We start from the raw sequence: 15,719 nt of genomic DNA, 5'->3' as shown, positions 1-15,719 counted from the left end.
CTCTAGTCAGTTTCCACTGTGAACATTCCAAAAAGCACACACATATGGTGTATGTAATGGTATTTTTATATCCTATCATAATGGCCTGTTCTGACTACTCTTGTCCCGCCTATAATTGTATCTGGGTCACTTAAGTCTGATCTGCCTTCCCGCCTGTTAACTGATGAGGGAGAGGCAATCAGTATGTGGTGCTTTGCTCTGCTGGGGTTCTAAAACTTTGCCTTTAGCTGACAGGAGCCCTGCTACAGATGGAGGGCTAAGCCAGCGTGATCTCTCCCTACTGAAGGCAGGAAATTAGCTGCAGTGAGGCTGATATCACCATGTGGCAGGGGAGTTAGAATATTAAAACATTTGTTGAGAGGAGAATGCAAAAGTTCTGCCAGTAGCAATAAAAGCTGTGATGATGTGTAAGGCCTCAACTTCCATATCAGTAAAAAGTGAAAGTGAACAATCGTGGATAACCATGAACCGGCCATGTAGACCAATCATTCCCAGAGACCTCCAAATAAACCTGTAGAATTTTTCCACATATTCATGCGTTTCTGTTTTCAATGACACATGTCTCAAATATATAGCCCTTGGAAATGTCTGCTTTCCATATTCAAAATAATATTAGGTGCACAAAATTGCTTTTACTCTGGTTAATATTTGGAATTAGACCGCAATGGTTTGTCATCTTTAAAAAGTGGGTCCCCATACAAGAGATTTTGGGGAAACACTGATCAAGACTTTAATCAAATGTCGTCAACCGCTTTTTATAAAAAACACACAAACAAAAAAAACAACCTTCAAATACTTGTGCGTGTCATATTTCAAAAGATTTGCGAATGAGACAGGTTGATGTTCATATTCATATATTTTATATAATGTATATCAAACTAAAACTAATACAGCATCAAACTTAAAAAGGGTCAATGGGGGGAAAAAGGAAAAGAAAAAAAAAAACCCTGAAAACTGATCAATCCGTTGGCTTGTGGAGCAGTGGATGTTAAAACCACTGGGGCTGAGAGTGTCGAGTTTTGTGGATGTCTAACCCATCATGTCCCATTCCTGACAGCAAACAGTGGTGCAGAGATGGACAGGGGTGGGGGGGTGGGGGCAACATCTGTCGCTGTTTATTTTATTTCATTTTATTATTTTTTCATACTTTTTCTTTTTTTAAATTTCAAACACAAAAACAAGTTTTAAAAAAGCAGCCTTGGTGTGATGAATGTGGAAACAAGAGGGGGCCAAGTCCTTATACTGTTTTTTTGTTTTTGATTTTTTTCTGTGATCCTCTGTACTCAGTCACTTGGTGTTGTTATTGTATTGTTGGTGATGTGAGAGGAAACCATGACAGTGGCTCGGAGCATGAATTTGTGAAGTGTGTGAGGAGAGGGAGAGAAGAGAGGGAGAGGGAGAGAGAGAGAGAGAGAGAGGGGGCTTAGGTACGGTGAATATTTGGCTGTGTGCTTGTGATTCTGTTTTTGCTTCACTGTGCAACATGTGGACACGAGGCTTTCGTGTACCATGACCAGGCCGTGGGCAGAGAAGCTTACTTGCACATATGTGTTACTGGATGTGCATGCCAGTTTTTTATTTTTTTATGTATGAGTGTTTAGGGGTACGTGTGCGTGTGTGAGAGTGTGTGTGTGTGTGTGTGTGTGTGTGTACTGTCAGCCCAGATTCGGGGAGGAGGGGGTCATGCTCTGTGACGATTGTGTGTCCAGCCAGTACATCAGTCAGTCAGTGAGTCAGTCCTCTCAGTTATCAGGGCCACATCCTATTCTTTCGCCTCCAGAAAGAGCGTCTCCTGTGGAAACAACTTTGCCTCCAGCAGAGTGGACCCTGGATCCAATTGTGTGATCTGAGAAGAGACAAGGTGGGAGACAGGCGAAACGTTACACTGTTTCTGATCAACTAGCTCGATGCTAGCAATGGTTACTTCCATTACTGATCGGAGATCTGGGAAAAAAAAGTTACATTTTTGCTTGCACAAGTAATAAAACAACAATGTCAAATGTTCTGCCACTGAACGACTCAGTTAAATAAGTATTTCAGCAGCATTGAATACTTCAAGTGATCGTCAGTGTTTCGAACATGCATCTAATCCAAGTGGCCTTTTTTCCAACACCTGAACAGATAATAGCTAAACAGCTCAGCTGAGCAGATTGATTTGAAAATCAGACAATGACTGTGGAAGATAAAATATATTGATGGAATAAAAAGTCATTTGTAATCTTTTTTAATTACGTTTTCAGATTCATTCACGTTTCTGTGAACACAATACTGTAAATCATGTTTTGTAAAAGATCGTATATGGTGTGTGTTATTCTTTAAAAACATATAGGCAGTAATCTGAGGGGTTTGAACTTTATTTGTTCAAGAGGGCCATTACATTTCTCTTCATCAAAAAGGCTCCAATGCAGAACACATAGATGAAGATTACAGAACAGTAGAGGGTGTGTGTTTTATAAAAGCGCCGTCTCCTGTGTGCACATTAATGTGTGGGAAAAAAAAGCAAGAGTAGCAGAGACTGAGCTGCACAGTTGTGATGACTAATAGTGACTAATTTCAGCTGTGACAAAGGTCAAACAGGAACATAGGTGATGGTGTAGAGGAGAGACACATTTACAACACGCAGCACAACAGCTATTATCCCAAAAGCAGAGAAATAATTCAGTGCCACCCACAACGGAGCTGATTGAGTTAGCCAACACGAACCTGTTTTGTTTTTGTTTTTTTTTAACAGCACAATCTGACTCTCTCTCTCTCTGACACCCACCACCCCTGTGGGCCTCTTAGCTTATGTGAGCTAATCACTGGACGGGTTGTGTTACATCGGACCAATCTAACACCTGGGCTGAATGGGTGAGGTGGTGTGACACGGAGATGTGTCCAGGGCTTAACTGATGACTTCTGCATCAACCACTCTGATTAGGGCTCCTATTCTAACCTCACAGCAGGATAATTAAACAGCTCGCTGTACCTGCAGTAGAAGGTCAGAGGGCAGGCCGAGCTTGGTAAAGGTCGACCTCACAACAAGCACGTTGACAGGCCTGTGAACTCTGGCCAAGAACTGAACAACCAACTTCAGCTTCACTCACCTTCTGTAGTATACAAGTTTATTATCAGCATTAGCAGTGCAAAGACTTTCAAAACCTGCTCTTAATACAAATGATAATGATTATACAGTACAGGTCAATGATGAAGAAAACTGATTCATCAGTCGAGGGAAATTACTCGACATGTGCCTTTTTTTAGCTGATTTTTTTTTTTTACCCAATTATTAGGTCACACATTGTTGTTATTAAAAACTTATTTTTAAAAATCAATTTCAAAAATCTGTGAGTTTTGGGGTATGGGAAAAGCCTCAAAAACCCTTAATTTACTTTAAGGAATAATAATAATAACAATAATAATCCTTCCAGTTTCAAGAGGGTTCTTGCAACCCTTGTTGCTCGAACCCTAAATATAGCTGAGATTGGCACAGCGCCCCTCGCCACTCTCATGTGGAGGACAAAGCGGTAGAAGATGGTGGATAAGTTCACTGCAGTGTAGACACAAAACGTAGATTGGAGAGACAGATTGTTAACAAAGACGTATTTAGGTCGAGCAATTTTGCACATCATTTGTTATTACTTTCAACAATCTAAACATGTTATTTTGGAGAAAACAGTGATATGAAACACTCAAAAATAATTACGACAATCTACACATCTACTGGTGTTAGGGTTAAAATAGAGGGTGTTCAAAGACTGAGAAAAGGGTGATAAAAAAAACACAAGGAGAAATGACAAATTAAGGAGAGGTGAGGAGGATATATCAGCGTCAGGCCACCTATCCATCTCCCCAGGGTGTTTGGAAATGTCACACCATGTACACTTCGGCGGCCTTTGACTCTGTGTCTTTCATCTCCTTGTCTTAATTTCAACGTGTCATTTAGACTCTTGACTTCTCAGTGGGGTCCCGAGGAGCCCGGTGCTGGCGGGGAGGGGCTGCCACATCAACCTTATGCCCATCACCTAGTCAACTGCCTCATAGCACAGCAGGGAGCGAGACACCATGAGGAGAAGTAAAATGGTGTGTGCACTTTTATGAGCATGTGTGTGTGTTTGCTGCAAACATATTCCATCCCAACGGTGGGTGGAAACGACAAACAGGGCTGCTGCATTTCTTTTCCCACCTCAGGAGCAGCGTGTCGCAAATGGCTGCCATGCTAATGAACCCGACAGGCTGTTATGACACCACAGCATCAGGTAGGAGTAAATGAGGCTTTGGGGTGGAGCAGGTGTGTGTGCGGGTGTGTGTGTGTGTGTGTGCGTGCGTCGTGTGTGTGTGTTACATGTAAGTCATATAAGTGTGTGGATGTGTGTGTGTGCACTGACTGAAATTGGGATGAGAGTTTGTGCTCATAGTGCACCAGGGAGAGACTAAGGGGGAAGAGCAGCATCTGACTCTGAAAGTAGGGAAACAAGATGCCACACTGACACAGGAGACAGGCGCCATCGGTGATTGTTTACATTGTTATCCAATTAACAGACCATAAGCATGGAGGCATCTGTCAACAAACAAAGCTGTTGTTTTTCCTCTGCTCTGTCTAAGCCATATTCTCTCCTCTTGTGCCTACACGGCCATGCATACATACGTACATGCATACATGCATAAGACAGACACAATCTAGCTCTCGGCATGCGGTTTGCTTTTAACCTTGAGTCAATATCATTTCCATCAGCAAATTTAGATCAAATCAATCAAGTGAATTAGGGAACTGTCTGACAAACGCAGACAATGAAATACATTTTTGATTTTCCTGACTAAACATTTGTGGAGAAGCATTTGGGTGAAACGGTTTTTCAAGTAAATGAATTGAAGTCCTTCTGTAGCTCAGCACTAAAAAATGAAAGAAAAATACATTGGGGCCCTAAAATACTATTGAGAGAAATCTAATAATTCCCACAGTAAGCAAATAATTGGCAAGAGGAAAAAAATTCCCTCTCAACAGGAAGAAACACTGTAGAGAAGCAGACTCGGGGTGGGCGGCCATGTAGAGAGGAGAGAAATGAGGAAAAGACCCACTGCAAAAGACAGATGGTGCTTCTCCACAATCTTCAATATTTCATCTTTCGTTCCTCATGAAAAAAACAATGGCTCGACATAAAATAATCGGTTGATATCAGTGCATGTATTTGGCAATTTCCTTCAGCAGATTTTCCCGACAGTTAAAACCCACATAATTAGCACTTAATGTGAAGTTTAAAATAAATACCACAATTCAAAGTCACTTGATTTAAATGAATAAAACACACGGATATAACAGAGAACGCGACACTAAGCAACGCTCAGCCGTGAAAGAAAAGAAAGGAAAAATAAACACAGGCCCTCTAGATGTCCGTTTCCAATATAATCAAACGTGCAGCTGAAATAACGCATTTTTAATGAAGCCATTACAGGCCCTGCTATGTTAATTAAAACCAAATAACTTGTCTGTTTTAAACTAGTGTTGTCAAGTGTTTATTTGGCCAATTACAAAAGCAGTGGGGGATCATTATCTGCTGCCAGGAGTGCTGACAGCACGTAGCGCTGGGGCGTGAACAGAAAAGAACAGACCAGAATACGGTACATCAAAGGACGAAATGTGCCGCACAGACTGGGGGAGGGGAAAAACTGAAAAATGAAGAATGGAAAGGAGTAAATGAGAGCAAGTGAAGTGAGAGTAAAGTAAAGAGAAACAAGTTAATGCTTAAAATATAAAAATGATTGAGGGGGAAATGCGAGAATGCACAAAGAGAAGGATACAAAGACTTTAGATCAAGACAAATGTATAATTGCAAGGGATGGGGACGGAGCAAGCAGGGATGTACAGAGGCAGGGAGAAAAGCAAAGAGGAGGGGAAAAGGAGAGAGGGAGGGAAAGCTGGAGGGAAGAGCAGAGGGCTAAAGCCAAGGAGGGGGCCCAGATCCTCGGGGAACAACTTTTAAACATCAAAGATTCTCTCAGATAACAATTTAAGTTAAAAAGCAAACAAAAAAACTATCGTGCTTTGAATAATAATTTGTAAAAAAGTCCAGTTTTACAGTATCTGCACTGCTGCATTACTAACAACGAGCCCCTACGTGATTTTAAAAAGTTCTTAATGTGTATAAAGTACATTAATGTGTTAACTCCGATGTATAAAAATGAAAACATAAATTACAAAATTGACATCCGTTCAATCAGAGTTCTTTTTGCAACCAGTTGAGTCGCCCCCTGAGGGCAGTTCAATATATTCTTACTTCCGAGTTAACCTCACAGACTATGTCCACGTTTTATATCAAGTCTATGTTAAGGTGTTTTAAGACGGGGGGATGCTGGTGTGAGTGTGTATGTGGCCCAAAACAAAGACTCTTTTGAGCTCCAGAGATGAAGCAGGGTGTCTGCTACGCAGCAGAGGGTTTGTGTTGAGTAGAGATTATTATAAGAACAGGCCCGAGAAGCTGCTGAATGAAACTTTTAAAATAAACTATCTTCCCTCTTCCTGTGATAGTGGGAAAAGAAAAAAACACCAAACACATCAACCCAACAGATGTAAAACCTATTTGAAAACAGCGCACAGCTTCTTCTGTGCCACTGTTTATTTTTTCTGCATCTCAGGTTTTGTCTAAGAACCATTTTTGCAAATTCACTCACAGAGCTGGAAGAAGGATTAAGAGAAGGTGAAAGAGAGTACAGTATCACTCTAAGAAAATGAATATGCGGGGTTGACAGTGTTTGAGTGTCTTTGAGCGGCTGGGCAGGAAGAGCTGATTGCTGATTATTAAACCGGCAGTCTAAACATGTTCACCACGAGCTGAAGGAAGAAGACCTCAGGCCTTTCAGCGGTGGATTGTTCTCAACAAATTTCAAAGAAAGAAAGGAGCAAATTCCTGAATTAAAAGCTGAAAACTGACACACTAAAATCCCCCCTCCCATACTCTCTGACAATCATCAAAACGGAGAAAGGGTTAGCTCCCTGAGCGCGGCTAAGCCTAGTACAAATGATGCCAGTGTAAGGCCTGCTGTAGTGCTGAAGAGATAAGCCGCTGATACCAAATGTTGAGGAAAACATTCGGGTCCAAATCTTGGAGACTAATAGCCACTTTTTGGCTAAGCTACAAGAAGGTGAGAAAGGCATGAATCAGAACTGGTTCTGATGTTTCACCTCAAAGCGCTCAAAACAACAACCTTTTGAGAGCCTGTTCCTTACTGTGTTTCCATACTCTATTGATTATTGTATTTGTGTACACTTAACCTCTCCCCAAATGTCTAAAGTGTATATGTTTTGTTTTAAAAAATTATGGACGGTAGACGAAATGATACCTATCTTGTCACAAGCATAGGAAATGACTGTGCTTAAAATGCATGGAAAAATAATTATTTAATTTATTTAACTATGTACATAATCCAACCATGGTGGTTTATTTTGCGAGGACAAAAAGGATAACATCCACCGTGCATGGCTTCAATAGCCTGTGTGATGCGTTCACTCTCCTGGAGTAAATTGTAACCTCGGTTCTATTATTGTTACAATTTTTTTATAGACAAATTTGCAGATTTTCTAGACAGGAAATTATGTTAAAATTATGTTGGCATTGAATGCGACTATCTGACAAAAAAAAGTTATTTAAAAAAAACGATGAACAAATGAGAATAAACTTCCAGATTTACAGGCTGTCCACCCACGCAGCCCTATCTCCTGGTCAATAATGCTGCAGTTTGAGTCCAAAATATTTGAATTAACGTCACTCGATGTTCTCATGTTGGATTGCCTGCATCCACTAATGTGTGTTACAGCTGACTTGAAAAGAAACGAAATACAGCAGGCAGACGAGGGGGAAAAAAGCAAAAGAAAGAGTGACACTCCACAAAGCCACAGAAAACTCGTAAAGGGAAAGAAGGTTTCAACAGTTGTGCAGTATTACAAATGCAATAGTGGTCTATCCTCTATCCTCTGATCCTGGCAGAGCAACAGTGAGAGCGTCTGGACGGGATGGAGGCTTTCTATGCTCCCTCTCATTTAATTACAACACAGAGCTGGAGGATTAGATGGGGGGGCCTGTGTTCACAGCCTCATACTGGCACTACCACTGAGCTGCTTCACTCTTCTCTTCTCCCAAATCTCTCATCTTTCTGTTTTCTGGAACTATCTTTTTAATATCTTCCCCACTTGTCTTCTCTATCCTCGTCTTTTACAGAATGTTTCTCTGATTAAATCTTTTCTTTGTTTAAGTCTTTGTCTTCTCTGTTCTCTTTTTGACTGGTTCTGCAGCCGCCATCCCTCTTCTTACATCTCTCCCCCTCTAATCCTCCCATCCTGTTTTTGCTGGAATTTCATCTGCGACGCAGACACATCTTTATCTCTGTCTCAAACACATGTTTACTCTTGATTATAAAGAGACAACTGTGAATCCTTTAAGTGACAAAGTTGTGAGTGGGGCATTTGTTTGCTTGAAAATATTTGTGCATGTGTTGAATTGTGTGATTGTGACGAAATGAGGAGTGTGAGCTACGTGTTAATGTGTGTGTTAGTTTGAGGTGTTTGTGCCCCAGTGGTCTCTACAGACTGTGATGGCACATTGCCTGGGCAAGCCTACACACACACATGCATACACACACCTCTGTACAAGCATCACAACCCACTCTTCTGGATGCACTCTAGTCTTGATTAATGAAAATCCCATTTTTGTTTCCAGCAGCATCGCTAATTAAAGTGGTAGTTAAAACAGTGCTCATTAGCTCGCTTGCACAGAGCGTGGCGACCAAGCCCTCTAATGACTGGCTGTAGCTGACTGAGGGCTGCCGCGCGTCATCGGAGGAGCCACAGAGAATACTACTGTTAATGCTGACAACTGTATCCTAACACAGTCACAGTGTACTGTATTCACAACGGACTGATTTCTTAATTAATATTCACTGAATAATACGTGTGCACAGGTGGATGGATAAACAGTCAGTTTAACTCGCCCCATCACAGGTGCAAGTAAACAAAGACACTGACGCAGTGGGGCTGCAGCACGTAAACACACACACATGCACACAGCAAACAATAGGGATAAAAGAAAAGAATAAATCACCAAATAGCCACAGCATATTGTCATAACTGTTGTCCCTATTGCTCTTCACTCACAGCTGCCTCCCGCGTTTCAGCTCAGGGCAAAAATGTTAAAGCCAATTACAGCTGTGGATGTCGCCAGCAGAGACGCAAGCTACAGGCAAGAACACTTCATAACCTGCTGCTACAGCCAGAATGAATTGCTGAAGTGAAGTGTTTGGCACAAAATTGCAATCAAACAAAAGAACAATTAAACCTCCTCCTATCCTGATTTAAAAAGTCTTTAACCCCCGAGTTTATCACACAAATGCACGGTGTTCTTACAAGTTGAAATGCCACTCACATTTCTACGAGGGAAGGTGGTGAGGAGCTTAAACTCATCAAAGGGGTAACCCTTGGAGGCCACAAAGTTGAAAAGGACCTGAAGCTCACAGCTTCCCAGGAAACGCCTTTCCAGAAACTCGCCACTTGGTGTGCGAATTCGCAGTTTGCTGATTTGCTCTGCCGAATCCTCGACGGGCTCTGGTGGTAGAGCCTGCTCCAATGACAGACGGATTGCCTGAAAAAGAAGTGTAGGAGTAAGGAGTTAGCAAATTCTTTCTGGTGCTAATGGTTTATTTGTTTAAAGGTTAATAACTTAAAAAGAGGTAAAAGGAATAAACCACACTTGACTATGTTTAATTATGAAAATACATCTTTGGAAGTATGGCAGATGATGCATATTCTATTTTTTCATACTAATACATGAATAATAACCAAGACAATTTCAAGAAAAGAGGGACTAATGTACGGCATAACTCCCGTCTCTTTACAAAGTGCCCCAGTGTTGACTGAGGGCAGTGATGTTTACATACAGGTGCTGGTGAGGTGCAGCTGTCATCACTGGTGCTGTAGTGTTTTTTCTAACAAAGCAAAAAGCATTACAACGTCACTAACGATTTTCTCTGTTTTTACAGTTTCTTCACAGTCAGCTCACACAGGATGAATGGGTTTGTTTCAATTATTATTTAAATAAAACCAGAAAAAGTGTAAAATATATGAAAATGAAGACAAATGGCTTTTAATTAATACATGATACTAGTTTAGCTTGTTTGTACATCAGCAGCTCCCTGCAATACTTGTGTGTATTATGTACATTTCTGTGGGACATCACTGTAGTAAACACACAATAATAAAATTAAAAGGATTTGTGTAGGAGAGGAGGGAAGCCAGGAAGCTTTACAAAGTCCTCCCTCATTCAAGAAAAAAAGAGATTTAATCAAGTTTAATTATAAATTTTCAGCCCTGTCTCTGTTTATAGAAAATTTAAACCCAAGACTTAACGGTAACACTGGCAGCTATGAAGATGATGACACACTATCCAAATAAGTATGAAAGAGAAGCCAAGAAGTTGCATACAGAGTCTGATTGCAGCACTGTTGCCTCACATTAATTAAAGGATCTTCTTGTCCTGAGAATGTTATTAAATTAGGTGTCCTGAGTCTCACCCTGTTCCCTACAGCCTGGTGTAACTCATGGTGTTGCCAAGTAGCATTTCAGAATGTTCAAAACAGCCAAGTGTTTTCCTTCTACATGCTGTCTTACTGTTGCTCAGCTAGTTGTTGCTCACTAAGGGAAATCTGAGATAAAGCCTGTCAAATATCTTACTACGTACAACTGCTAGTTTAATGTCTTGTATCATAGGAGATAATATGTAATCTTTCAGAGACTAAATCTGATTACTCTGACTACACCACCAAGAAGGGCGGTATATGAATTACAAAGACAACCATCAAAAGTCATCTTGAACAGCAAAGCTAATCAGCTCTCCTGTGTTCTAAAAACCCGTGCTTCAGTGACTCCCTCGAGCCGTCCTCTTCTTTCTGCTCCTGCCCCTCACCCCTCCTCACCCAGCTTGTTGTTCCTGTTTGGCCAGCCTGGGAGCATATGCTGTGACAACACGCCCCGGCTTTATTTACACACCATAATGCAATTATATTTCATAAGAGTGTACAACAGTCGCTCATTAGCAGCTTTGGGTGTTGGGTGGGCAGGGTAGGGCGCGTGCCACTCCGCCATCAGCTCCCACAGGTAAAAGAGCTGATGCTGACTGAGTTAAAGGCGCCCACAGGGACAAAATAATGCGCACACACAGACACACACACACACACACATAACAAACAGGAGTATATGTGGTGGTGGGGGGGCTATAAATGCAGACAGCTGACCACAGACACAAGCATAAACACCCTTGCAAGTGAGAGGTAGCGTCCCCAAAGAAACCACAGGACACGCGTTTGGTTGAGCCTTAGGATCTGGCTGCTTCACACAAGTAATCACACGCATCTATTCGCCCATTTGTGTGCCTTCAGCTCCACTTGGCTAACCGCAGAAAGTAAACAGATGATGGGCAGTGGGAGAAGTGCATCTGATAGCCACACAACTGTATGCTAAGAACCCAATGAAGGAGGTAAATAGTAATGTCAACACACACAAGTAAATGAACCACGTACGCACAGTACCACCCCCACCCACTTTCAACCATCTTTGCACAAAGGCACAAAATCACAAAGAAAGCATTATTCCCTCTTGCATTGTCTTCTCTCTGGTGGCAACTCATGTTTTTGTGTCTGCAAATTCGGTCATAAACACTATTTTGTTACTTCCTCATTAGAAAAATACAAACAACAAAAAAATAAAAAGGTGTCATGAGTTCAAAACAGATACATTGTTTTGAGCCTATCAAGATTTTAATTCTACAACCCCTGTTGCAAAAAAGACATAAAATCGTCTACGTATAATTGGGGGTGTCCTTGTGGACAAAAATGAGCAAATCAAATAATGTAGTAACAGAGAAATGTTAGTGAAATGTAGTGTTCCTGAGGATGTAAGAAACAACAAATGGGTCATGGGAGATATTTACTGAGCTGCCAAAAATGTCCACAATTTCTATAAATAACACATGCATAAAATAAGGGTTGTGATTAATTTATTATACAGCTGCGGTATCTGTTTGAAAGGGCTGGTTTACCTAATCAAAACAAAATGGCAGTGAAAAATAGTAAAAAAAATTCTCTTGTCATGATTTATTTAGGGAAATAGGTCACACTATTTTGTCTGTTTTTTGTTTTGTCTGTTTTTTTAAATAGGTTCCTCATATATCAACAGTATGGGAAACTGGTTTGGATGAAGAGCTACACTGATAATAAAATTAAAACAAATACATAAATTAAAACTATTATTTTAATTCTCCAACATCATTTGGTGTAAATAATAATAATGGGTTAGATGAACTGTAAACCTTGTTTCCTGAATAGAATAAGCAAATTGTCAGTGATGAAGGAAAAACATAAATTAAGAATGGACTGATAAGCACAAAAACTGATCAAATTAAAATTGTACATTATAAATTACATCATATTTCTATTTAATTTTCTGCCAAAAATATCTGTGGACCAGTGTGAATGTCCAAACTGTAGCACAAGCACAACACTAAAGTATCAGCACAGGAAACACTGGTACTTGGGCAGTGAAAATTGATAGGAGCTGGCCATAGTGGCCTGCCTTATTAAAAAACAACAAAAAAAAGCATGCACACAGTTTTGTCAGTGGACAACAGTGATATAATTAAGAAGGTCTAGTCCGGAGCTCCTTTGTTCTTGTCTGTTTAACCTAAGAGACAAATCACCTGAGCAAAGCAGGTCACTTAATACCCTTCAGTGCCCCGACGCTCTCTACTGTTGTGTAAACAACAATCAGCGAGGACTACACTGTATTACTATAGACTGTATTACAACAATGGTGCTGTCCATACAGACAATTATTGTTTTTCTTGCATGCGTGACAGTGTGTCACTCTTTGTATGCATGTGTATATGTGTGTTCACCCCGCTATTCACGTACAATAATTGTTTTCCATTGAGTGCGTGTATTTACTTGGGTTGTGCATGTTTGTGTACATGAATTGCCTCATTCTTTTGTTCACTTAGGTTTCAGCATGGGGCAATGTGCTATACCAATAATAAATAGAACAAAAAACTGTGTGTATGTCAGGCGACAGTGACAGGGATGGGCCTTAATGTAATTAAAAATTTTTTTATTCTTTCTAAAAAAAGAAAAAATGGCTGCAAGCCTATTGATCCGCACAGCAAATGCTTCACTGACAGGCAGGCTGTAATTAGGTCATTATCATGAAGTGACAGGATCATTGATTAAAAAAATGACAGGACAGCAGCACAGTCATTGTTAGTTAGCGGAACTTCACTCTTCAGCTATGCAATGATTATAATGGAGTATTAATTTGACACATTTGCATAATGTGATGCGTATGAGGCTGCTTCTTCTCACCTCCTTTTCATCCTCCAGCTCCTTTCTCATCTGTTCCAGGCGAACCTGCTCGGCCTCTTCTCTCTCTTGGGCTTCTCTCTAAAAACAACATAAAATAACTTTAAAATCAGAGACAGATGCAGTGGTGAGGACCAGCACTACATTGTCCCTTTGATGACTTGTTACATTATACAAGTCATCCTAGCAAAAGGACTTTCTTTGCACAGAAACTGAACAGTGACCTAATAGCTAATAAACAGGGATGTAATTAACAAAACTGCTAATTAAAGTTACAATGGACTGATGTTACAGATTAGTACAGTGCTGACTGCTCAAATATGATAATGTGTTTATGAGCAAAAGTACTAAACTTTTGTTTCAAAAACAAAAACATAGATGATGTACATGCACTAACATATAGCAGCTATGTCAATCACACAGTGACACAGGAAGACAATGTTTTTTAAAGTACCTTTTTACGGTCAGCCTCTAAAGACAGACGGTAGGCCTCGTCCTGTTCCCTCTTCACCATCTCTCTTGCCTCACGCTCGTCCTGAGTAGGGGGGGAGAGAAAGTGCAGCCCATTAACTCACAAGATAATAAAGGATACACAGGGACAAAACATCTAAGCTGATGTGGTGGGTGTGGGAGCAAAAAAGGACCGAGGAAAGGAAAATGAAGCATGTCAAGTGTGGTTACATACAAACACCAGGTATGAAAGAGTAGCACCAGAGGGGAATTCATTGTGACGGGGCTGTCATTTACAAGAGCCCAAGCCTCTTTTATGTTACCTCATCTCAGTTTCACCATCCCTTTCTCTTTCATTCACTCTGCCTCTCTCTTCCTGTTTGTACAGAGGGAAGGGGACAGGCGGCCTTTCTCTTTCTACCTGCTGTGGCTACAAAGTGTTTTATAAAGACTGGGACTAAATACGAGTGGCCATTGTGTTAACAGCGCACAGCCATTAGTTTTCTATTTTCTGAAAACCCATGCTGGGTGCTAGTCCGGATATGGCAAAGTAAGCTTATTGTGATGATCCAGAGGACTACTGTGCAGCTTAGCAATGACTGTGCAAAAGAACAGTGTGCATTGTTGTATTCAATTAGAAAATGCAAAGGATACATTTGTGCTTTTGGTCTGTATAATAGATGAACACTGAAAGGAAACTGTAATAGAATAGAAGACGAGGACAAAAGCATCAAAAGCGGTGACCTTCAATGGGCAGACCCTGAGTCACGCAAACAAGTTGCACACTAGGTCTTTGATAGTCATTTTGCGCTGTTGTAAAAATGTTTTCAAATGCACCATCTGCTTTGAATGCCCAGTATTCACCAGAGACACAAAGTAATATGTAACTATACCTGTTGATATCTCATCACAACACTACTTTTTGTTCTTGCAGCTTCTTTGAAATAATTATAGCTATATCTTGGCAACTGGTCAAGCTCGGAAGGTGTGCTGTCTTGTGATGGTAAAGGTACACTCTCTTATCAACAAGTCAGACCTCACTGTGTCACACATTTAAATAAACATTGAGAGAAGAGGTTTTAAATTTTGGGTTTTAATGTAGGAATCATGGCTTAGTGGTGTGTAGCTATTTTAACTTTCAGCTGTTATAAATGTTTCTTATTTTGTATTTTGCAAATGAGCCTTGGTTCATTTTTGGCAGTTCTTCACATGAAAGTCTTGTTAACTGACCTGAAAATGGCCGTGATGCTGAGAGATGTAGACCACAGAACCTATGACGAGTAGTCAGTTGGTTCATAAACAAGACAAAGCTAAAACACAGACAACCATAGGAATGACTGGCTAGTCAATGAGATTGGTTGAAGTCACAGTGTAGCTGTCCAGCTGCTCCGTTTCCAGACAAACACAAAAGTCACTGTCAAAGTGGAATGTCTGGGTTGGGTGGGTGTCTGTGTTCATGTCTGAGTTTGCCTTAGGAGAGGCGAGATGGGAAAAAGGGAGAAGGTAATAAAGGGAAAGGGAAGGGAATTTGGAAAGATGGAAATTCATCGAAGCTGAGAGGTGCTACAATAACAAGCAAGATAAGTGCAGTGTTATGGGTGAGGTCATGGTGAACATGTGTCCTGTCAAATGTATAGTTTATATGAGATCCTGTGGTTCAAGAAAAATCATTCAGCTTTTAATAATCATTTGTATTCTATATGCTATAAGTTACGTTCCATAGAACCTTGAATAAAATATCTGCTGAATTTCAGTACATGATTAAAATATGATTTGCTATAAATCTGAGTATTGTACTTAGGTAGGAGTACAGTATAAGTAGGAAAAAAACTAGCTCACTATTATGAACTTACAGTCAACCTCACAGCCGTAATTAACACATGTACTCAACTCTAAAT

At 40.5% G+C, this 15,719-nt stretch overlaps 1 protein-coding gene across 1 annotated transcript in view; it reads right to left on the bottom strand.

The window, feature by feature from the left end:
- Positions 1-1,144: 1,144 nt before the first annotated feature.
- The window catches only part of faf1 (Fas (TNFRSF6) associated factor 1), a 55,582-nt gene continuing 41,007 nt past the window's right edge, over positions 1,145-15,719 (bottom strand). The window contains exons 16-19 of the mRNA XM_044043690.1: positions 13,826-13,906; positions 13,375-13,452; positions 9,393-9,608; positions 1,145-1,846 (exon numbers count right to left, since the gene is read on the bottom strand). Coding sequence (XP_043899625.1) covers positions 1,763-1,846; positions 9,393-9,608; positions 13,375-13,452; positions 13,826-13,906 — 459 coding nt within the window. The 3' untranslated portion in view covers positions 1,145-1,762. The remainder of the gene's footprint in view (positions 1,847-9,392; positions 9,609-13,374; positions 13,453-13,825; positions 13,907-15,719) is intronic.

The sequence above is a fragment of the Solea senegalensis genome, linkage group LG14 (assembly GCF_019176455.1).
Source record: "Solea senegalensis isolate Sse05_10M linkage group LG14, IFAPA_SoseM_1, whole genome shotgun sequence".
NCBI lineage: Eukaryota > Metazoa > Chordata > Actinopteri > Pleuronectiformes > Soleidae > Solea > Solea senegalensis.
This window is presented reverse-complemented; position numbering and strand designations above follow the sequence as displayed.